Here is a 25,564-nt window from a genome sequence, read left to right as displayed (position 1 = left end):
TACTCCAGCTATACTCTGTCTCTTATTGCCTACTTAGAGGCGATCTGCGCTTGACCTACAAACCCATGCCTGACCCAGAGCTGTTAGATATGCTACACCTAAAGAAATCCTAATCCCTCCATGCCACATGCTCCAGGGACCTTAACCTCATTACCACAATAAACAGAACGTGCTGGAAGCACAGGTTCCTAACCCACAGACTTCCCATACTCTGGAACAAACGTCCTATTCACATCAAGCAGAGCACTTCATTGGCCCTCTTTAAGACAAATCTTGACGAGTGGGTGAGCAATAGAAAGTTCACCCCGGGGATCACTTCAGTGGCCTTGCTTGACAGGGGCACTGGGAACTAACTTTGGGTGGCATGATGCCAGGGAATCTTCTTGGGCTAGGTTTACATAGGCTCCAGGCCCATTAGCCTAGTACACACCAATGAACCTATGAACATAATCACAACCACGTCCCTGGTGTGGCTAGACAGACCCTTCAGAATTAGATAGGCTACAGAATAGGTTTTTTGTAGCTGCACACTAGTCAAAGTTTAAATTGTCATCTACCATTCTCCTTAGCCTTTTAATTATGGTGTTTTTGTTTATAAGTGCATAACTTCTCAATGAGATATCAGGCAAGTAGCCATGAAGACCACATAAATCCCCAGCCAAATAAGACAGTGTATCCTACCTTTGGGACTGTTATGCTTCAGCTGTGCTTGTTGAGTTTTTAAGGTAGGCTGCAGAGGCTATTCTGTGGATGAATTTATGAAACTGCATCCTATCATTAACATTTACTTTGAAAGCAGCTAGCTAGGGCACTACTTTATTTGACATGGAAGGGAAGATTGTTTCAAAAGTGGAGAATGCAATGTATTAGGAACCTGTTCTGATGTCAACTCCTACTTACTGATGGAAATGAAAATCCTTGGTGCAGGTATATCTGGCACGACTGATTTTAATAAGGAAAAGGAACTCAAATAGGACAGAGTCCTTCACAGTATGAAAGGATAAGCATAGGTTTCCCCAAAGGTGTCTGAGGGAGACTGAAGACAAGGAGAGGGCAGATGATCTATCTGGGTAGTTGAGAGACCTAAGTCCAATGATTTCCTGGGTTAATAGTCTTCGAAGTCTCTCAACTTTCATAAGATGCTGTAACACAGCATCGTGGCTCCAGCAGGTAATCGCCCAGCAGGTACAAGCCAGACAGTAGTGGTACAGTTTTGGTGCCATGACTCACTGTGGGGCCAAACAATGAATATTTCAATGGTATAACAGATTTTGGGAAGACCAGTATGGAAGTAGACATAACAAAGCATAATACTGAGGCCTAGTCATTTAAGCCAACATGACTGAGTTTCCAGGTGAGAATGTATCTGGGTGGTTATCTTCCCATATTTAAGGGGAAGCAAGATTCGAGATGGTAGAAAGCTTTGAAATCCAGAGATGTCTGTGAAATTAATCTGTGGAAGTTAAAAGACTGACAATCTAAGGCCAGGGAAATCAGATCTGAGGTGGGAGTCCAGTTTAATGTTCATAATTATTAAGGAGATTTCTGCTCGCAGAAAGTTTTGAAGTTTCTTCTGTTGTATTGGAAGGACTTCAGTAACTTTCTGTTTCACTACAGCTAAGTTGGTAAAAGATGTTTGTACCTTGTGTTGGAGTAATTTGAACTTTTAGTCAGAACCATTGTTGGTGGATTACAGTAAGGGGTGTGAGACTGTACTGTGTCAAAGAATTTTGTACTATGGACTCATGCATAAATATGCAACCTAGGGAGAGACTGCTAACCTGTGTGAATAGTGTTGTGCACAGATTTAAATTATGTCTGCAAACATAGCAAATGCAATGAACTTTTTATTTCATTGCAAGTTTATTTAATATTGCCCTTCTTCACTACTTATACTCCTGGCAAAAAGTTAAGCCTGTGTTATGTTCTGCCAATATGCCATGTTTTTGGGAGAAACTGAAAGTGTTTATTAAGCAAAATGTTGTATCTGGTGAAGAATGCAGGCAGTTCTACTAATTGTTGATTCAACCTGACACTGCCAGAAAGTTTTCCCCCTCAAGCAAGTTGAGAGAGAGAGAGAGTATAAGTGAAGTAATCAATCACCAAAGGGTTGTCCAGATGTGTAACTCTCTTGAGGGCTACAATGACTACAGCTGAATAGTTTCTTTAGATGATTGCTACAGCCACTGAGGGACAGTCCTAGTAACTAAATCCATGTCATAATCATGATCTATGCTCCAGATTAAATCACTCGGCAGCTTAGAGGATTTTGAAACCTGTGTCGTCACCTTTGAAGGAATAGCTACCCAGGAAGGCTTGGACTATACTACCTTGGCAAGAATCCAAACAATGCACCTTATGGGGGAAGCTCTTCCATGGTTACATGGATATTATTCCTACCTCAGACTGTAGTGACTTTGAAAAGGTAAACAAAACCCCAATGGCAAGGGCAAGAGTCACCTTGGAAACAATGGCCCTTCAGTTTCATGAATGTATTTTTTCAGAAGAAAGACAGTTGGGGAACGGAATCAGAAAATTATTTAGTTTTGTCCAGAGTCCAAATGGGTAAATAATAGAGAAGCTAAGGTGGATATCTTATTGCTTGGTCATTTCAAATGAGCTTTACCTGCTGAGATTAAGAAGTGTGTGTGCCATGAGGCTCTCAAGATGCTTACAACATTGTAACCCTAGCTGAGAAAATGTTATGTTACAAAAATCTGTATACAGAAATATCTCATGAAATTAATAGTAAAGCAGTACACAGAGGGAAAAATACTACATATTACATAGTCTGCTTTAAGTGTGATAAGAGGAAACACATTGCAAAGTATTGTGAAGAGGGCACTAAACCAACATATCCCATTCTGACCTCCAGGAAGGAGGGTGACGATGAAGAGGTTATGGAGGGGGACTAAGTTACAGTCCACCTGACTGAATTAGCCTCCTGTTATTTCACCATCATAGAATTAATTAAATGTATAATTAAGGTAGAACATCAGGAACTGCAAGGTTTGTTTGGCTCTGGGACTAAGATTACTTGGCAAATGCTCAGCACATTTATACACAGAAGGCCTGCTTGATAAAGACAGTACAGTTCATATGCATACATGAGGAAAAGAGATGGCATTCAGTCTTTTACAATCCCCAAATTGCAGTCTAAGTCAACTCAATGTAACTGCCCACAGGGTAAATATATCTTGCCCAGTCTGAAAGCAAAGGTAGACAAGAGAATGTTAAGTCCTGGAGATTATATGGAAGGTTAATGTCAAAACATGGTAATGGGTAAAAGTCTCCAGAAAGTAAAAGTTGGTGTGCATGTTACATAAGTATGTCCGGTAGGGAAGAGGGTGATAATTGTCTGGAGAAGAAAGTAAATCTACCACACTCAAGGCAGGGTCACAGAATTTGTTAAATGTAGACAATAAGGAAGAAATACAGAGGAAATGAGGACTTCAAGAAAGCTGAATAGTAAAAGAAGTCTTCTGAAACAAGGTAGAGATTACTTATTCCTCCACTGAGCTGCGGTGCCATCTTTAAATCCTAAAAACCTCTGCCTGACTACACTCTGTTTCTGTCTGTCCCACGGGCATCCCTCAGTAGTGTGCACTTACTGCACATCCCTTTCTAAAACCCCTGACATAACTGCATTATTTTCCTACTTCTCAGTGAACTGCAGCTCCCCATTGGTGCATAAATAACAAAAACAAACAGAAAGGTAATATTCAAACCAAAACGATAGGCTGACCTATTTCTGTAGTTGCTAACCTTCTCACTGATTGTGTTCTGTTTGGTGACTGCTGCTCCTCCCGGAAGGTGTAACTCACTCCGTTGGCCCTTTGGGCTCACTCCGCTCCCCTACTCTGCCCCACTACCTGTACTTTTATACATTCCCTGACTCCTCGCCACCCAACACCTCTCCAATCACAACACATCTAAGCCAAACCCCACCCACCTGTAGATCTACATCACCCCAAACATCTACCTCTCCTACAATGCTCTACTTAACATCTCTAACTATAATCCCATTTGCCCTACTAATCTCTCTCTCTCCTCTTACCTATCTCACACTTTTCCCAACCCTTATTATAACTCTTACACACACTCCACTACATCCTACCATCAATCTCACTTCCCATCCTACTCATCCATCTCACATGAACTCTTTACCTCTAACCCAGTCTATTTCTTCAAACAAAACTGCTCCCAACCCAAACCCCCCTGTTTTCCCCTCTTAAATGTGGTACCAGAAAATCACTACTCTCACACAACCCAAGATACCCTTGCCCAACACACTGCCTCACTCTTCTACTCCACCACATCTCTCTCTCACTAGCCGGCGACATCCACCCCAACATTGGACCCATCTCTAACATCAGTCTCACCAAACCCTCCACTCAACCGCCAAACTCAAAGTCCATTCGCCTTACAACACTTAATGCACAAAGCCTAAAAAACAAAATCCCTAACCTCCATGCCTGGCTCTCCCATAACCACCCCAACATTATCGCCATTTCTGAAACCTGGCTGAAAACCTATATACAAGATAATGAAATCCTACCACCAGGTTTCCAAATCATTTGCAATGACAGAGCCCACAAAAAATGGAAGTGGAGTAGCAATAATCTACCCCACCTCCCATACCATAACTTCTTACTCTAATAAAATACCAACATTTGCCAATGCTGAAATTATAATAGGTTTATTAAAAATAAACAACCACAAATCCATATGTATTGCTGCCCTTTATATTCCCCCTGGTGATAATATCAAAACTCATGAAAACATCCTGTCCTGGTTCTCCTCCAATACAGAAAATGAAACCTATATACTTGGTGATACCAGCATCAACTGGAATACTATTAACTCTGAAGCCCCATCCCACATAATCAACTTGTACAACTTCTCCCAACTAATACAATCTCCAACTAAACCAAATAAAAATGGTACCTCTGGTACCATCATTGACTGGATCTTAGCAACTAACCCAAACCTTATCCTCAAAGCCAGAACATTACCTGATCCTCTCAGTGATCACCTACCAGCCTTCACCGCCCATCTCCCATCTCCACTACATAAACAACACCACTACATCCAAACCCGCAGTCTCTCCTCTTTCAACCCTCTAACATTCTCCAAATGGTTAAAGCATACTGACTGGTCCCCTCTAAAAACCCTTCCTCTAGATGATGCCATTTCCTATTTTAATCACTCATTCCTAACTCCTCTCAATCAGCAAGCCCCCTCTCGAACTAAACACATCAAAACCAATCCCTGCCCATGGTTATCAAAAGATACTAAACTTGTCTTGCACCAAAGTGACAAAAAATGGAAACAATATCAAAAACATAAAAACCCTAACACTCTCATAGAGTATAAGCAACTATGAAACTCCACAAAAAAAAAAAACAATAATTAAAGACCACAAAGCCCACTACTCCAAACTCCAGTCCTTGCACTCAACAAATCCCAACAATTTCTGGGACTCCATCTCATCCATGCTGCATCCTGGCAACAAAGAAAACCCCTGCCCAGACCCCAACCTCTCCAACCTTGAAACAGCCAACCAGTTCAACTCATTCTTCATAGACTGCATAGCTAAACTATCAGCCTCCTTTCCACCCGCCTCCTTCACCACCAGCCCAATCATCAACCTTCCTCCACATCCTTCTGCCTCAAGCCCATCCTCACAAGCACTATAAAAAGACTTCTCCTCAAACTCAAACCCTGTCGCAATGCACCTGACAACCTTCCGCCCACCTTCCTCAAGCAATCTGCAGACAGCATTGCCTATCCCATCTCTATACTTATAAATAGATCCATACAAGAATCATACGTCCCTTCTATATGGTGGCATGCTTACATCATCCCCCTCCACAAAGGTGGTAAAAATACTGATACCACCAACTTCAGGCCTACTGCCATCCTTTCCCCTCTTTCTAAAATTCAAGAGAAAACAATACAAGCACAACTCTTGGCACACCTAACACTAAACAATCTCCTCTCCCCTACCCAGCATGTCTTCCGCCCTGACAACAGCACCATGACTGCCCTTCTTTCCTTTCTTGAAACCATAAACCTCGAACATGACTCAGGCAAGTTCATATCCACACTATTCCTAGATCTGTCAAAGGCCTTTGACACCATCTCACACACCCTACTTATATCCCAACTATTCACCTTACACTTCTCTCCCACCACTGCCTGGTTTTCCAGCTACTTGTCCAACTGCCAACAAGCTGTCCAATGGAAAACTTCAACCTCCCCCTTCCTTCCCACACCCACAGATGTCCCACAAGGTTCTGTTCTTGGCCCTCTTTTCTTCAACCTATTCATTAACAACTTTCACTAATCCATCCCAGACACATCTATCATCGAATATGCAGATGACTCAGCAATCATCTGCTCAGCCTTCTCCCCTACCAAGCTCCTAGCAAAAACCCAACTAGCCTTCTCCAAAACAGAAACCTGGATGCAGTCTAACCATCTGGCACTAATTGCAAATAAAACCAAACTAATGTTTTTTCCCCTACCAAACACTACATTGATAAATCTACATTCACCATACAAACCCAAAACAACACCCTCCTTGAAATTGTTCCCAACACCAAGCTTCTTGGCATCATTATTGATGAAGAACTAAAATTTGACACCCACATCCACGCCACAATCAAGAAAACCCACCAAAAGTTAGGTTTCCTCTACAGGCACAACCACTTCCTAATCCCTCTACCTGTCAAACTCTTGCATCCACCTTCCTTCTCCCCTCCATTATGCATGGTGCCCCTCTTTTCACCGATCTCCATCTTGGCCTTCGGTCCAAACTTGAATCCTGCTACCACAAGATCTCCAAATTTGCAACCAATTCAAAAAACTCATCCCACCACTGCCACTCCCTCCTCACCCTCAACTGGCTTGAACTACCCAACTACCTCAGTTACCTACAACTCCCCATTGCCCACAAGCCCATCTTTAAACCTGCCAACTGCCCAGCTCTCGCTACTTCCTTAAAATCTTACATTCCCAATCGCTCACTCATATCCAAAAAACAAAAATCTCCTTCAGATCCACAAAACTGCACAACCTCCTCGCCATCTATTGCTGTCCCACTCCTTTGCTAAACAGTGGTATTCTCTCCCCACACACCTACACAACCTACCTAACCATACAAATTTCAAATCTCAGCTATTCTCTCATCTTTCTTCCAAATGGGAATGCCCTTGCCACACTCCAACGTAACCCCCCCATTCCACCTTGCACAGACTCATCCAACTACCTCTACTATTACTTCATCCCACCCAAAGCAATCCCTCCCCTACTAAAAACTAATTTTCTCTCTAATATCTATTGTACTATACTCTCCAGTCTCAAATATACTATTACCCTCTCCATGCATAATATTTTCCTAACCTACTAATGGCTAGTAGCTATATATTTTGAAATGTTAAACCTACAATCGAGCTTATAACAAAAATATTCACTTTATGTAAATGTTGAAATTTCTGCATTGAATTATGTCTTTTTGTGACAAACCAATTGCAAATATCATGGAGCTTATCTGTAATTGTTTAATTAGCTGTATGAACTATGTCTTTTTGTAACGTGAAATGTAACTTGCAATTATTGTGGAGCTTTTCTCCCTGGGCCTCCACTGAAAACGGACTGTTCTTGGCCCAGTGGACTTCCCCGGTCATCAAAGAAAGAAAGAAAGAACGGAAGGAATAGTGAAGAACCACAGAATCGGTTCAGAAAAAGGGGAGGCTAAGGTAAATTCCTTGGAAATTGAAGTAACAGCAAAGGACATCAGTATATCTACAAAGAGATGGTTTAGTGGAAATGTTTAAACTTGAAATCAGTGTTGTAAATAGTTGGTCAGAGCGGTACCCTAAGCTTTCCCAGGGTTTAGCCCTTTTCAGTTATTAAATGGAAGGAGACCCTGATGACTTTTTGATACAGTGAAGGAAATGTATAACCTTTTATGAGAGCCATTGTGTATTATACAAATCTTCAGACAAACTAATTTTGCGAAAACATGTATAATCTTTTTAAGTGAGTCAGCAGGGAGTTTATAACTAGAATGTTCAGAATAGGGAGCTTCAGGGAGAATTATGCTCTGTCTCTGGTCCCCAACTCTGAATACAACTTCCTTGCTAAGTAACAAGGACCCTAGGAAATCATTGAGTGAATAAGTGAGTTAAATTCCAAAATTAAGCAGCAAAAAAGGGCATGTCTTGAGCAAATATATCACATAAATCTTCTGAAACTCTGAAGGGGGATACAAACAGGTGTAGTGGATATGGGGTACAAAATCATAGCTCAGGACATGTGTATTCTTAATTTTTTCAATGGTAGCAAATAAAACCCTTTCTAATCTCTTTCTACTCCTTAAAACTAAAAGGTTGAGCAGTTTCTCCTGGAGGGAATAGAGAGGTATTTTCAGCATTACCAGACAGAACTACTGCCGTTAAGTATCATATGGTGACAATCCCAGGAGGAAGGTCAACCTAAGGCCAAAGTGGCTATACCAAGAAATCAAATGTGAAAGAAAATATTAAAAATATACTGAAACTACAGGTTATTGAAGAGTTCACTGGTTTGTAGGTTCATAGGTTGGTACTAGGGCCTATACAAGCCTAGCCATAACAATTCCCTGGCTATTTCTTCCCACACTATTTACTTCCCTGGACCCCTGTCTAGCAGGGTGACTGACGTGATCCCCGAGGTAAATTTCCTTTCTCCCAACCAACCATCAAGGTTCCTTTTAAAGAGGGTCAAAGTGGCACCCTGCTTGACTTGTATGGGCAGTCTATTCCAGAGTCTGGGGAGTCTCTGGGTCAGGAACCTATCCCTCCAGCATGTTTTATTGTGATGACAAGGTTTGGATCCCTGGAATGTTTGGCTGTGAGGGATTGGGATTTCTTTAAGTCTAGCATGTCCAACAGCTCTGGGTTTGACATGGCCTTGTATGTTTAGCAGAGATCGCCTCTGAGTAGACGATATGCAACAGAGTATAGCTGGAGTTTTTTAAGGTGGTCAGCATAGGGCATCTGCTTTAGGCCTGTGGTTATTTTAGTGAGGTATTTGTGTGGCCTTTCTAGTTGTTGCAGATGTCTTGAGAGGTACATACCAAATGGGGTGTTGTATTCTATAACGGGTCTAATGAGGGAGGAGTACAGAGGGACAATGACCTCCGTTTTTCTGGATGAAAAGCCCTTAGTGATGAGGTGTGCCACATAGAAGGGATTTCCTGACTGTTGTGGCAATCTGGTTATTGAAGGTGAGACCACTGCCCACCTGTGTCCCTAAGTCTTTTATCACACTTTCGGTGTTTAGTGTACTGCCACCTGTGTGTTAATTCATGGGTACATGATTTTTCCCAAAGGGGATAACTATACATTTATTGGCATTGTGCTTAAGCCCATGGCTCTGGCACCAAGCATCTGTTTCTGTAAGGCCTTTTTGTAGAGTATCTACATCATTTGGGGATTCAATAATGGCTCCCAGTTTACAGTCATCTGCGAACTTTGTTAGCCAGAGTCCCTTAGTGTAGGCCTGTACTTCAGAGAAGTAGATGCCAAACAAGAGCGGTCCCAGGACTGAATCCTGAGGTACTCCACTTGTCACCTGTCTGGAGCTGGATTTGGAATCAGCTACTTTTACAGTGTGGGTTCTGTCAGTAAGCCAGCTGGCAACCCATTGAGTGACATAGGGATTAATGCCCAGCTTAGTAAGTTTATCTATGATTCCAGAATGGGGGATGGTGCCAAAGGCCTTGGCAAGATCCAGATATGCTGTGTGGACTGCCTTACCCTTGTCCACGGCTCTGGAGACTGATTCAAAGAAGTCAATCAGGTTCAGGAGACAAGATTGGCTCTTCATGAACCCAAACTGGGTGGGGTCCAGTGTTTGAAGGCTGCCAATGTCTTTGTTTATAAGTTCCATGATAGTACGTTCCATGGCCTTGCAGATCAGGCTTGTCAGTAGTTTCTGGGATCCAAGGTGGATCCCCCCTTGTGGAGTGGGATAACTGTAGCTGTGCGCCACTCAGTGGGCACAAAACCTGAGGTGAGGGTATGATTAAACATGACACTTAGGTGAGGTGCCAGTTCATTTTGTAGTTCATGTAGTACACAGCCCGGGATATCATCTGGTTCCATGGATGCTGTATTCTTAGCTTTGGAGAGTGCGTTTTTTACCTGTGTGGCTGTTATTACTGGAATTTGGCAATCTTCCGGTACTGAGATGGGCCGTTTAGGTAGTGAGAGCGGGGTGAAGTTGGCACTGAATCAGTCTGCCAGGATATTGACGATATCCTTGGGATCAGTATGGTAACTGGAATGGACCCATTGCCTTGGTTTCAAAACCAGATGGCACAGTTTAATTCTGCAATCATTTTTGAAATCTTAATAACATCTTACAATTTGATAGCTACCCTATGCCTAGCTTGTATTATCTGGTTAGGAGGTTGGGGGGGAAGCTACTTTTTTTACTATCCTGAACATCATTACAGCTAGCAGATTTCCATACTTTATGTTTTTACCATTTGGCCTCTGTAGGGCTTAAGTCTCATTTCCAAAGCTAATGGACAACGTATTACCACCCCATCAAGCCAACACTGTAGCTTAACTGGATGATGATATTATCATAGATTCATAGGTTCATTGGTTGGTACTAGAATAGCGGCCCTAGGGCCTATACAAGCCTAGCCATAACATTTCCCCAGCTATTTTTCCCAGGAATTTTACTTCCCTGGTCCCCTGTCTAGCAGTGCTACTGACCTGATCCCCGGGATAAATTTCCTATCTCCCATCCAGTCGTTAAGGTTTCTTTTGAAGAGGGTCAAAGAGGTGTTCTGCTTGACATGTATGGGCAGTCTATTCCAGAGAATGGGGAGTCTCTGGGACAGGAATCTATCCCTCCAGCATGTTTTGTTCATTGCGATGACCAGGTTTAGATCCCTGGAGTGTGTGGCTCTGAGGGATTGGGATTTCTTTAAGTGTAGCATGTCCAACAGCTCTGGGTTTGACATAGCCTTGTATGTTAAGCAGAAATCGCCTCTGAGTAGACAATATGCAACAGAGTATAGCTGGAGTTTTTTAAGGCAGTCAGCATAGGGCATCTGCTTTAGGCCTGTGATTCTTTTAGTGAGGTATTTCTGCGGCCTTTCTAGTTGTTGCAGATGTCTTGAGGGGTACATACCAAATGGGCTGTTGTACTCTATAATGGGTCTAATGAGGGATGAGTACAGTGGGACAGTGACCTCCTTTTTTCTGGATGAAAATCCCTTAGTAATGAGATGTGCCACATAGAAGGATTTCCTGACTGTTGTGGCGATGTGGTTATCAAAGGTGAGACCACTATCAACCTGTGTCCCTAGGTCCCTTATCACACTTTTGGTGTTTAGTGTACTGCTACTTATGTGGTAATTCATGGGTACATGGTTTTCCCAAAGGGGATAACTATAAATTCCTTGGCATTGAACTTGAGCCCATGGCTTTGGCACCAAGCATCTGTCTCTGAAAGGCCCTTTTGTAGGATATTCACATCCTTTGGGGATTCAATAATGGCTCCCAGTTTGCAGTCATCTGAGAACTTTGTTAGCGAGAGTCCCTTGGTGTTGGCCTATACTTCGAAAAAGTAGATGCCAAACAAGAGCGGTCCCAGGATTGAACCCTGGGGTACTCCACTTGTCTGGAGCTGCATTTGGAGTCGGCTACTTTTACTGTGTGGGTTCTGTCAGTAAGCCAGTTTGCGACCCATCAATTGATGTAGGAATTAATGCCCAGCTTAGTAAGTTTATCTATGATTTCAGAGTGGGGGATGGTTTTGAATGCCTTGGCGAGGTCCACATAGGCTTTGTGGACCATCTTACCTTCGTCCATAGCTCTGGAGACTGATTTGAAGAAGTCAATCAAGTTGAGGAGACAAGATCGGCCCTTCACGAAACCAAACTGGGTGGGGTCCAGTGTTTGAAGGCTGCCAATGTCTTTGTTTAAAAGTTCCATAATAATGCGTTCCATGGCTTTGCAGATCAGGCTCATTAAGCTGATAGGGCGATAGTTCCCGGGGTTCAAAGTGGACCCCCCTTTGTAGAGTGTGATCACTGTTAGCTGTACACCACTCATTGGGTACGAAGCCTGAGGTGAGACTATGATTAAAACATGACAGTTAGGTGAGGTGCCAGTTCATTTTGTAGTTCATATAATACACAGCCCAGGATGTCATCTGGTCCCATGGGTGCTGTATTCTTAGCTTTGGAGAGTGCATTTTTACCTGTGTGCCGGTGATTACTGGCATTTGGCAATCTTTTGGTACTGAGATGGGCCTTTAGTGGGTGGGAGGGGGGTGAAATTGGCACTGAATCGATCTGCTAGGATATTGGCAATATCCTTGGGATCAGTATATTTAGTGCAATTCTGTTGTAGCTCAGAGCATATCTGAGTATGAAATTTAGATTCTTGACATAACTATAGAATGCCTTGTGGTTGTCCTTAGAATCTTTGGCAATTTTATTTTCATAACTAGCTTTGGAGGATTTTATGAGGGACCTCAGCTGATGCTGGTAAGGGAGATTTTTGTATCCTGGGATTTTCCTTTTCTCAGTAACAGTTTCTTCCTTCTGTTGTATAACTTGTTTATGGCAGTGGACCACCAGATTGGCTTCCTTTTTTTGGAGGAGAGTGTCTTGGTTCAATTTGGAATGGCACGATTTATGCACGAGTGGATATCTTCATAAAGTGCCTTAGTGTAGGATTCGGCAGTCGAACGTTCATTTCCCATCTGCATGGGTGTCGTGAAGTTTGTCACTTCTGACTTGAGTAGCATGAAGTTGGCTTTGGAGAAGTTTTTTATGGAGGTTTCCCTACTGGGGGTGGGGGTGGGATGTTGACGTCAAGGGTGATTAGCTTATGGTCAGACCTGACCAATAAGGGGGTGATCGCTTGTGTGGAGCATCGATCTCCCATATTGGTAATGACCTGGTCAAGGATATCTGAGCCCCTGGTGGGACTGTGAATTAGTTGATCCATGGCACTGGAATTTATGAACTCCAAGAACCATTGGGCAAAGGTGTTGGTACCCGAGTAGTTTTTCCAATTAATGGCAGGGTAGTTGAAATCACCCAATATTAGGGTGTTAGGTTGTATCTTAATATTTTCCAGTATGTTTAAAAAAGTGTATTGAGAATCTTGGGGCATGGTGGGGAATCTGTAGTAAGCTACAATTTGGATTGCAGTCTTACCTAGTGTTAGTTGCACCTGTTTCAGATGCATTGTGTTGGGCAACTAGCCTGGAGGTGTGAATATCCTTGGTGAATATGGACACTCCACCACCTTTAGTGTTTCGGTCCTGGTTGGATGGCTGAAACATGTGGCAAGAGTTGTAGCCTGGTATTGCAGGGGTGCTCTCTGGAACCTTGAACTAGGTCTCAGTTACTGCACAGATATCGATGTTCTCCATGTTTACGAGTGCCTCGAGAGAGTGCATTTTGAGATTTAGACTTCTAGCAGTGAGTAGTATAACCTTAACCTTCAGATTTTGTGTGTTTTTATCTGTTATGGTGGTAGTTTTGTCATTTGAGCCTTGCCTAAAAAAGGCACTATGGGGGTAGCAATAGCCTTAGCCAGTAACCTGAATCAAGGGGTGACAGATGCAGACCATCTCTGGCAAAGCATCGTGGTTTGTCGATCATGTCGTCCCAGGCAGACAGATAATGGATCCCCTTTGAATAACACCAGAAACTTAGCCAATTGTTGAAGTCAATCATTTTGTCTTTATAGTGTGGTATCATTTTTCTGACAGGTGAAGGCAGGATGCTACTCAGGGCTAGGGTCATACCTGCCTGGGCCACGTGATCCAAGAGCTCTTCCATGTCTCTTTTCATGTAGTCCAGGGACAGCTCAAGTCATTCACACCAACATGGACAATGACAGAGTCATATTTGTACTTGTTGTGGAGTGACTTGAGTGCATGCATTATATGGTGGATCCTGGCTCCCGACAGGCAGCTGATGGTAATGTTCTCCTTGCCCAGCCTGGTGAGTGGGACATCAGTGTGCCTGACTATGGAGTCACCTATGACTAAAGTGTTAGGTACGTTGCTTTGCCTTAGGGGCTGTGTTGGGTGGCACACTGGTGTTTTGAGCTATGTGTTACTTTGGTTGTGATTGGTGTTTGCATATCAGCTTCAGAGGTCCTTGTTTCATGGGCAGGTTAATGTTAAGGGCGTCTGCATATGTGGGTTTAGTGTTTCTATGTGTGGGTGTTTGTGATGTGGGTTTTGAAGGTCTATGTGTTACTTGAGGTATAGTGCAGGTATTAACCTTCTCCTCTGACTGTCTAGCACAATCTTGGGTGGAAAGAGCTTTGCTTCTAGTTTGGCTACGTAAGTGCTTCTCTCACAGGTTGTAGTGTTGGGTGGTATGAGGAGAGGGTTGTCTGTATACATGAGGCAATTGCTGCATTGCCCCAGTATGCCCAGGTTCACCAGGTGGACTGGAGAACTCACCGGAAGCTGACCCTTGGACATGCCTGGTTCGGTGTTTCTTTTGTAGAGTACAAGAACTGTTTTCCCTTACCTTGGCAAGTTACTTTGCAATTATAGGTTTAGTGCCTACGATTACTTTCGCCTTATATACAGGGAGAGTTGAGTGCTTTTATCAGTTTAAGGCTTCCTAATGCTTTCCTGCAGGTTATAGATCAAGTGTTAGTCACGGGGATTCAGATTTTAATGCTACTACTGAGAAAACAGCTTGTTCTAAGGGAAAATTTGAAGAACAGACTTTCTGGCGCCGAGAATAGTTTAACATTAGCCCTACGGAGCTGCCCGATGCACAGAATCGCACAAACATGCATTTTAAGCCAAAAAGTTGAAAGGGATAGAAATCAGCCCCAAATGGCCAATACAATTACACTTTCAGAGCTAGAAACCATTCCTCTAGCGTTAGATAGGCTGTACAATGCTCACTACACTCACTAGTAAGCAGTAGGATCTCCCTCTACCACAGCAAGGTCTGGAATAGCTCTGTGTACAGAAACTGAAGTCCTGAAACCAGCAAAGCCTCGGATCTGGACTATACTAGTTAGAAAAGGTGGGAAATGAGCAAACAAAATAGTATTTTTTTTTTTGGTTAAAACAGGGTAAGAAATGCAAAAATACAATAAATAAGCACAGAAAAGGCTATCACATGTGAGTAAATGTTATTTAAAACTTTGCAAAAATTAGCAATTTAACTTTTAAAATTAAGCAAGGCAAGTGCAGAAACTGAAAAATGATTTAAAGGCAGAAATAACAGTAGAATAAGTAGCCAGTCTTCTTTTAGAGCTTCCTAGACAAGTGCAGTTAACAAAAACGATTGAAAACAGAAAATCAGTTTAAACCAAAAGTACTTGCAGTTAGCACAAAAAGTCGTTCTCTCTTGTTTCTGGTGCTGTACTAGTCTGCAGGATGCCCAAACAAGATCTGCTGATCTAAAACAAACTCAAACGCATGCAAACATGCATTTTTAAGCTAGAAAGTTGAAAGGGATAAAAATCAGCCCCAAATGGCCAATAAAATTACACTTTCAGAGCTGGAAACCACTCATCTACCGTTAGATAGGCTGTACAAGGTTTACTACTCTTACTAGTAAGCAGTAGGACCTCCCTCTACCACTGCAAGGTCTGGAATAGTTCTGAATACAGAAACTGAAGTCATGAAACCAGCAAAGCCTGGGATCTGGACTATACTAGTTAGAAAAGTCGGGAAACGAGCAAATAAGAGAGTATTTTTTTGTTTGTTTGTTTGTTTTTTGTTTTGTTTTTTTGTTAAATCCATTCAGAAGACAGAGATTCCCATCTCCCTAAGGTGCAAGGACTGCTTAGTTTTCTGAAGCAGGCAGAGCTGACTGTTAGCCCTACTAGGAGTAAAACAGGGATAACCAAAGTACAGTACCAGCATCGGCATCAGCCCTCTTTTTCCCATTTTGTGGATGGGACTGGAGTGTCACATCAACAGTGACCATTACCTACAGCTACTACTTACACTGCCAGGAGACTAGACCTGACACTGATAATGTATAATAGGAAGAGGTTTGATAAATCCTCAAAAGAAAAAAAAAATAGAAACTGTTTGGGACTGTCACATTCCTCAAACCCATAAGCAAGTAAGAACCTTTCTAGGATAGGCAGGGTAGTACTGGAAATTTATTGCATAGTCTGCTGTTATAGCATGCCTCATTAGCAACCTCACTAAAAGGAGGTTGTCAGAGTGAGGCACATGGACCCCTGAGGCAGAGAACATTCCTAAAGCACAAGCAATGCCTTCACACACAGCTAGTACTCATGCCCTTTTGACTCTTGCAGGGCCTTTAACATCTATATAGCAAAGTCTCAGAGGTTGGCTTGAGGACTGTGTTAGCTCAAAAAATAGATGAGAAGCATATGGTATGTTGCCTTTTTAAGAACCATAAGACAGAAGCTAAGTACTCTACCACTGAAAGAGGATGTTTGCCCATCAAGTGGGTCTATGGCTCCCTGCAGTATTACCTTTTGAGCAGAGAGTTCATCTTGGTCACAGATAATGTACCTCCCCCAGTGGTTCCTTCACCAAATGAAAGGAACAGCATGCTGTGTATGTGGGTCCTAGTGGTACAGCCATTACATTTCGGAATGCAGCATCACTCTGTTGTTATCCACCATAGTACAGTTGGTCTGTCCAGGGCCAACAGGCACTCCAGATTGCTTAAAGCCAGTAAGTTCAAGCAGAGGTGTGGTGGCTGAGCAGGTCAGTCAAGCTGAGCTGCATTGGTTGGGACTATGGCACTTCTTTTTGGCTGAACATACAGTGCTTGAATGGTATAACAGCTTTTGGGAAGGCTAATATGGCCACAGAGATATAAAAAGCAGAGTATCAGAGCCTGGTCTTTCAAGCCAGTATTCCTGAATTTACAGGTGAGGATGTATCTTAAGTAGTTAGCTTCCTGTGTTTAAAGGGAAGCCAGACTAAAGATGGCAGTAATTGTTGGGAAGTCCAGAGTAATATGGATCATTTATCTGTGGAAGTGAGAGTATCTGTCTAAGACCAGGATCAATGGCTGTGAGGTGAGCAGTGAAATGTTAACTGTTACCAGAGAGGGCTCTGGTAATGGAGAGCCTGGAAGTTCCAGTGTTGTATTAGAAGGACACTGGTAACCTTTTTAGTATAGTTAAGTTGGTGACAGATATTTTTGCTCCCCTTCTGTTTCATTCTTTCCAGCTACCCCAGTCTCCCCATGCATCATAGCTCTACCAGCCTCTTCTACTCCCCTTGGACTATCTTTTTTCTAAGACTTGAGACAATGAAACATCTAAGTGCATCCTGCTGGGGGGTGGTTCTGCCATTCACTGTTTCCAGTGAGAGGACTTTTTAATTTATTACCTTCCCTTTGGTATTCACCCACTCCTCTGCTTTCACCTGTTGCATCCAAGTGCTACTCCTCTCTATGGACCATGCCTCTCTGCAGGTAATGTCTAGATAAATGCCCCTCCTCCACCCCCTCCAATGAGCATGGTCATCCTTCCCAGCCAGTGCCTTAGACACCTAAGGTGCTAAGATTTTATCCCTCAATGCCACAGTGCTGGCCAAATTGGAGAGATTTTTATTCCTTGTGTTAAGAGTAATTATATAATGAGGAAAGAGACTGTATTGTTTCAAAGTCTTTTTGTTTTGTCGACTCATGCATGAATGTATAACTCAGAGAGACTGGCTGCAGCCACAGTCGTGACAAATGCACTGAACTGTTTTATTTCATTCAAAGTTTATTTGGTTTTGACATTTTTTTCACTCCTTATTCCCCTGGTAAAAAGTTGTCTTTTACATTATACCAACAAACTACCTCATTTGGAAGAAACTGGGTGTGCTTATTAACAAAAATGTTACATTGTTTAGAAAGGTACATGGTGAAGGGTACTAAAATTCTGATAAGGGAAGAATAGAAGAGGACTATAATTTCTTTTGATATAATGGAAATCCCTTTGGAAGTTAGCTGAGTTAAGCAGAATGCTTTAATAACAATGGTGGTATCATGATGGTCAAATGACAGTCTGGTGTCAATGTAGGTGCCCAAATCCCCTAATAACTGCACCAGTTTAGAGAAGGACATCACTGAACAGAGACATTTCTGTTTCCCACTGTAGAAGTTTAGTGCATTTAGCTTCAGATTATGATCAGTTCACCAGGAGCTGGTATAGTTAAAACCCTGTTGGAGTGTCTGAGTGTCCAAAGGAGAGCCCTGGACTTCTTACAGTTTGCAACCATCAGCAAATGTGGTTAGCTATTGACTTTGAACATGGAGTTGGATATTAGACAACTAGCTGCCAAAAAGGAAAAGACTCAAGACCAAACCCTGCAAGACACCACTACTGTCAATCTTATGGTGAAAGAAATACCATATACCTTCACTCTGCAAGTTCTTCTGACAGGCAAACGGGTTACCTAATAGACAAAATAAAGGTTTATGCTATATTGACTTAATTTATTTGTAATTCCAGTGTGGGGGATTATGTCAAAGGATTTAGTAACTTTTTTGAAGAAGTTAACCAGGTTTAGGAATATAACAGCAATCAGGAAGGAGCAAAGGAGGGGCTATCCTTGCAGTTAATGTTGGGGTGTAAGTGCAATATTGGCATTTCTTTAAGAAGTCATAGATGTTAGCATGGCTTCTTAAATGAATGCATGTTAACAGCTTAGAGTGTTAGTAACTGTAGCCAACAGCCTGCATGTGCTGTTTGCTACATTTATAGCTCTGTGAGATTGTGTTTACTTATTATTTTTTATTCAGTCCTTCAGTTCAAAGAAGACCTCTTTTGTGTGTCATGTGGAGTGCCAGTTTGTGGACTGAACAAGGTGCCAGATGACCAAGCTGCTTCTCTGCTCAGGAGACAGCATCTGCCTACAACAAAATTAACTTTATTAGCATCATGGGAGATTGCATTTGTTTAAGTAAATGAATTCAGATAGGAGATGCTGCATAACCTTACATATGACATATAACATATAATACTTGTGAGTATAACAGGACTATGGTTGCCCTTAATCAGTGTTGTCACTTTGTCAGTTTGCAAGGCATTGGGAACCTGTCCTGTAAAAAGCATGAGATTAAAAAGGTTAAGTAGTGGTTCAGACAGGCTACATTTGGTGCTGATAAGCAGGCAGGATGGTATGTTATCAGGTCTCAAGGATGCAGTAATCTTGGTTTTAGATAGGGCCAATGGGACTTATCTGAAGGGGATTTTTTGTGGGGGTGGGATACAGCTGGTGAAGAGGGGAACAACAGGACAAGTGTGAAAACAGAACTAAATATATCCAGATATTGGCTATTGCCTTGGTATCAGAATATAAGGCAGTGTTATAAATAAGTTCAGATCACTGCTGGGTATTACTTTTAAGTTTCATAATGTTGCTGAATAGGATTATGGTTGTCTTTAGTGGAGGTAGAAATCATAAGAGCACAATCAACCTTATAATTTTTAATGATAAACCTAAGGTTCTTGCTAACCTGTGTTAGGGCATTTGTATAGTGCACAGATGAGACCTCTTCCTTGTTTTGGATTTTTTTTTCTTACTATAAGAATTCCAATATACGAATCTAATGTTAAATTCTCCATGTTACCTGCAGTGGATAGGAATAGCCTTCTCAATAAAACTACTTAGGTGTAAGTAGAAGTCAAAGGTAAAAGTGGCAGTTGTGGCCATGGGGGCAACAAGAGCAGGGTTGCTTCGGAACTTATTTTTAAGTTGGCTGAGAGCAGTGGAAGGTTTGCTTTAGAAAAATCTCTAAAGGTTGTGTATTATAACAGGAGGAGATGCAAAAGTTTTAAACCAGAAGTACATCAATTATTAGTCAGATATAACCAGGGAGGTGGAGACACTAGCTGGGATGCTGTGTGGGCCAAGCTGAGGACAACAAGATCAGAGACATTGCAGCATTTAGTGGGAATGCAACAGTTTTGCAATGAAATTAAAATCTAGAAAGTGCTGAACATGTTTATTTCAAGCAGTATAGGTTTACCAGTTGATGGTTTGGTAGCTAGAGGTACCAAGTAAACTGGGACTAGGTTGGAGAGAGAGAGATCTGATCTAGTAGTTTTATATAGGTTTCATGGTCAACAAAGGACATTTTGACCATTCATTTTCTAATACGAGTTATTTTATTTATTTTCTTTTTTCCAAGTCTTAGGGTGCTGTAGTTCTTAGCAGCTGAGGTCATCTTTACTGTACCAGGTATGTATTTTTGCACGATACTTAACAGAACTTCAGCATCTTTCACTGAAGTAAGTGTGCCCCTGAAACTTGCAGTCAACAGCATTTGAGATTTATTATTCATCAAAGTTATCCTGTAGCAGGCAGACATAGTGCCAGTGTCTGCAAAAGTAAGGCCAACACATACCTCATAAACACTTGTAGATTATTTTTATTGCTCCTGCTTTGCAAGAGAGCAAAGTGTGATGAGATTGACCTTCACTATTACGAGGTCTGGGCTTTCGCATCATTAGCTGTAACTTATTCTTGGAAAACAGAAGATGACAGATGGGTAGGATAAGCTATGTGAGACAATACAACTTTCATTCTAAGAGTGGCACATTAATTCCACCCCCATCAGTTTTGCTGCATTATTCCCTGCTTAAAATTCTTCTTTCATCCCAAGAGGGGGTCTCTGTGACATGGAAGTTCTCACATCATTCTTTTTTTTTTCTTAAACATTTGTTTTCCCAGTAAAACATATACACTATGGTGCCTGATGTTGCAAAACACATTGAAAGTAAAGCAAAGTGGAAAGAAAGGTCAGTGGAGCTGTCTCAGACTGTATGCTCAGTATATGCATAATGGATGATGAATGCTGTTTACTGTAATGGGATTGCTCTGCACTGTCTTACCTTGGGATACTGGAATATTCATGACTATAAACTGTTTTATTACATTAGGGTATACATTTAGAAAAAGCTAAGCTCACATGACCCTAACGGACTATATTCTAACTATTTGCTTCTGTAACTTCAGCGTCAACATTAAAGCTCCCGATCAGAATGGTGAAAAGCAATGCAACAGGAGAAGAACATGTGGAGGTCTTTTTTGAAAACAGTTGGCAGGTTTTCTGCAATAATGACTGGGAAGAGAAATGGGCTAATGAAGTTTGCAGAGATCATGGATGTATGAGATCTAAATTATTCCAATCCAAAAACAAACCTATACCACCAAAAACACTTGGAGTTTCTTGTTTAAAAAAATATAATGATTTAAAAGACTGCCATCATTTTATATTCAAGGTTGAAAAATGTCTCCCTGCTACATTAGCTTGTAAGTATATGCTTCTTTCATTTTTTGACACTGTTCTAGTTAAAATACACATATGTACAGAAAAAGTGACATTTTGTTGCAGCTATAGTATAGTATTTTAATGAAATTAGTATGAAGGAATATTTTGAGTATCTGCTTATCTGATGCCTCTAGAAAACTTTCTGAACCAAAGCAGAGAAGTAGGCCCTGTTGGAATGACATAATTTATTATATACTAAGCTAAGTACTAAGGTTGTTCTGAACGATGTCACTTTGCATATTTAATGTTCCAGGACACAGTCTCTTACAGACCTAGAGCTGTTGCATTACTGTTTCCAGGCACTCATAAAGAATGTAGATGGTCCAGTGCCAGCCCTTCGATAAGTGATCAGGGTCATGCTGGTTTGTAGAAAGGGAGACTGTCTGAGGAGGTACATTCCTCTGGGGATGAGAGGAGTCTGATATTTCATACTGATATATCCATAGTATTTTATATGTGTCTTAAGTGCCAGGAAAACACAGTACAACACATTAAGAACAGCAGCATTGCTGTACAACTGTACCTTTGTGATTGTAGCCTATCAGTACATCTCAGAAACATTGGCATGCTGATTGGTACAGCTAGACAGCTGATTTCTCTTGTATTCTAATGCTGAGCCAGTCACTGGATAAATGAAAGGCAGACTCATACCTCTCAAACTATTAATGTAAGAAATCAGGATAAAGCCTAAAACAGTGGGGGGACAAAGGTGCAAAAATAGAGACAGATTTTAATACCCCTCTTATAAAATTAGAAACTTGCTAGAATAGCAGGATTTGTGCTAGCATGTATTTTCTGAAGGATATAAAGTCTGAAATTCAACTGTTTGTCATTATTAATTGACTTCAGTCCTCAGAGATTTGCCAGAAAACCACAAATTTTATGAGGAACAGACCAAAGCTATGAGGCAAAAAGTTGGACATTCTGTGAAAATCTAGGCAGCTGAAGGGTATGAAGCCAGTAGAAGAACAAGAAGCAGAAGAAAAAATCCATCCTTTCAATGGTAGCACAAGTTCACATTATTCATAATGATAAGTATATTTATCATCTGTTTGTTAATGGAGAAAGTGGGCTGATTCAGACTGCACCCCTCTCAGCTAAGGCTTTTGCCAAAGGCATAAGTAAGTATGTAAACTAGTATAGGTTCAGATAGTGGCACACGTAATACTGCAGTTTATCTGTCTATCAATTTATCTATCTATGTAATAGCCAAGTAAATTCATTAGGCACAAGTGCTCAAGTTTGGCCACAAATGTGATATCACCTTTTAAAAGCTGGTATTGCATTAAAGAGCAATCAGGATGATGGATGGGCAATCGCACCCTCCAACACTTTGCACCTGGGGCAGCTGCCCCTATCACCCTGCCTTATCTATGGCACTGCCATTCCTCCAGTATTCCAGACATATGTGGATACTTTTGAGAACACATCTGTGGAGCCAGATTCATAGCCACCAGTTCCTATAAAACATGTCTGCAACTAGAGATTGGAGGATAATACCTGAGCAAGTATTGCAGTCTGCTTCATACAAAACTGAAGGTAACATCAAGAATATCAGGATTCCAAATGCTGAGCACCATAATGTATAGAACAAATGGCTAAAAAATTCAGGCTTACACCTACTAAGGCAAAATTTGTAATTTCTCTGAATACTCCCTTTTCTCTGAGGTATGGTGATCTCAGAGTTCATATATATAAATGTGAGGGGGGCTTACCCCCAATAGCAGCTGGTGATTTCAAAGCAGGGAGGAGGGCTAAATTATGCAAATTAAGGGATGGGGCTAATTGGATAGGTGTGTGGCTCTGTTTCAACAAATCAATGATCATCAAAAGTGATAAAGCAACAAATTGCATCAGTCACTTTCAACCACAGGCTACCTCAGTACCCACTCATTATAGCCACTTTATGACTTATGTGCTCTTCAGATCTCTTACTGCAATCAACAAGGCTAGCCTTATTTATTTATTTATTTATTTATTTATTTGCATTTGTTGACCGGGAGTATCCAACTGAACGTAGGTCCATTTTCAGTGGAGGCCCGGAGAGAAAAGCTCCACAGTTAAAATATACAGACAGTAGTTACATTGGATTTACATAGCAATTAACAATATGATCAACAGGTAAATTAACAATTACAAACATAGTTACAGATGAAGAACATAGCACATCAGTAGACAACTAGAATCTTTATCATCTGTGAAGTATATAACAGACATTAACAATTGTTACAATAAGAAGTTCCTGCTGTATACTAAGTAGTTAGGCTTATGACCATCTGGGCTTGCTATAATCAAGGTAGTTAGTAGGGTGGAAAGAAAGGTAGTGGGTGGATGGGGTGGGTGATATTAGAGAGGGAGTTGCAAGGACATAGCCAGCATGTTTTTAGGTGCGCTTTTAGTAAAGTTTTGAAGTGGGTGCATGATGGTATGGAGGTAATTGTGGGTGGGAGGGAGTTCCATAATTTGGCTATGGCACAAGAGAATAGTGCTTCACCAGCAGAGTTATTGGCTTTAGTGATCTGTAAGTGATTTTTTTGCTGGATCTTGGTGGTCTGGTGGTGCGATATGGTTGGAGTAGATTCTGGAGGGATGGGACTTTTAGTGGATGGTTTACTAGTTTGTGGGTGAGTGTGAGTTGATACCATTGAAGGAGGTGAGGGAGTTCAAGCCAGCCAAGTTCAGCAAGTGAGAGACAGTGGTGACTACGTTAGGATTTCCCTGTGGCGAATTTGGCGATTTTGTTGTAGCAGGTCTCTAGCTTGTTTAGATTGCATTGCCTTAGAGTGGTATATACTGGAGAGGCATAAAGTAGGGTGGAGATAAGGTGAGAAATTGCTACTGAAATCTTTGCTGCTTTGGTGAGAAGTTTCTTATTTCTGTATAACGTTCCTAGTTTTTTGTGGACTTTTTTATGGTCATGGATATGTGAATGTCAAATTTTTGTTTATTGTCTATTTCCACTCCTAGCAATTTGGTGTGTTATGTTGGGTGTATAGTGGTGTTGTCTTTTGCTGTGATGTTAAAGTAAGAGTTGTTTTGAGTATGTTTGGTGGGTTGGAAGATGAGTAGTTTAGTTTTGTTTGGGTTGAGTATTAAGTGGGCATCGGATAACCAAGTTTCAACAGAGGAAAAGGTTTCCTGTGTGACTTTTTGCAGTTTGGGTAGGGAATGGGCTGAGCAGATGATGGTCATGAGTCATCTGCGTATTGTATGAGTATGCCATGTTCAGTGTCAGAGGCTAGATTATTGGTGAAAATAGAGAAGAGTAGGGGTCCAAGGATGGATCCTTGGGGAACCCCTATAGAGACAGGTAGTTGGGGAGGTATGTCGCTCTGTCATACAATGGATTGTTGGCGGTCAGATAGGTAACTCTGAAACCAGTTGGTGACTGATTGAGAGAAGGATGGGTTATTGAGGAGAGAGATGAGTTGTTTGTGTGGGACCATGTCAAATGCTTTAGATAGGTCTAGGAAAATAGCAGAGGAGAGATAGCCATTGTTTTTATGCTGAAGGAAAGTGTTAGTAAAGGAGAGTAAGGCAGTGGTGGTGCTATGGTTTGGTCGGAAACTATGCTGAGTATTGGAAAGGCGGTTGTTAGTAACGAGGTAGTCTGAGACCTGAGAGTGAATGCATTTCTCTAGTATTTTGGAGAGTGGAGAGAGAACAGCTATGGGGCGGTAATTGATTAGTTCTGTGGAGGGGCTGCCTTTGTAGATGGGAATTATATGTGATACTTTCCATAGTGTGAAAGTTTCTCTATGTGAAATGTAACATTCAAGAAAGGATTCCATGTCTGCCTTTGCACATTGCCCCCCACCCCTGCTCCGCTCCACTACTCTTCCTTTGCTTTCCTCAATGCTAGCCCCATATGAACCAAACAGATTACTTCTTTCTTGTTTTTGTCTCACCTTGTCTTACGTTTTAGTTGTTTCCTCCATCCTTTTAACACACCTTAACTGGCAGACTCTGCTGTATTAAGTGTTGAGGAAGTAATTGTATTAAACTGGGGACCTGCAGCATTTAGGCCCCCAGAAGTTATAAAGTCATAGAAACTTAGAGGTGCTATCTTAGAGCTTTTTTAAAACATTCTGATTCAATAATGGCTTGAATGAAAATCATGAGCAAGGAAAGACATTCAGTCTTATGTTTTCTTTCAATAAAAAATAAGTTAGGCCTAAAGTTAATGTTCAAAGCTAACAAAATAGCAGTTCCCAATAAACTTAGATGACAAAATCT

General features: G+C 41.5%; 1 protein-coding gene across 2 annotated transcripts in view; it reads left to right on the top strand.

Annotated features, from left to right (window-relative positions):
• CD5 (CD5 molecule) overlaps positions 1–25,564 on the top strand; it is a 469,322-nt gene that overhangs the window by 190,174 nt on the left and 253,584 nt on the right. For both annotated transcript variants that reach the window (XM_044083991.1, XM_044083989.1), the window contains exon 6: positions 21,013–21,309. In XM_044083991.1, the coding sequence (XP_043939926.1) occupies positions 21,013–21,309 (297 nt within the window). The remainder of the gene's footprint in view (positions 1–21,012; positions 21,310–25,564) is intronic.

Source organism: Protopterus annectens, chromosome 9.part0, assembly GCF_019279795.1.
Source record: "Protopterus annectens isolate FY-2018-M chromosome 9.part0, PAN1.0, whole genome shotgun sequence".
In the NCBI taxonomy this organism is placed as follows: Eukaryota; Metazoa; Chordata; order Ceratodontiformes; family Protopteridae; genus Protopterus; species Protopterus annectens.
Note: the sequence above shows the minus strand (reverse complement) of the source record. Positions and strands in the feature narration are given on the sequence as shown.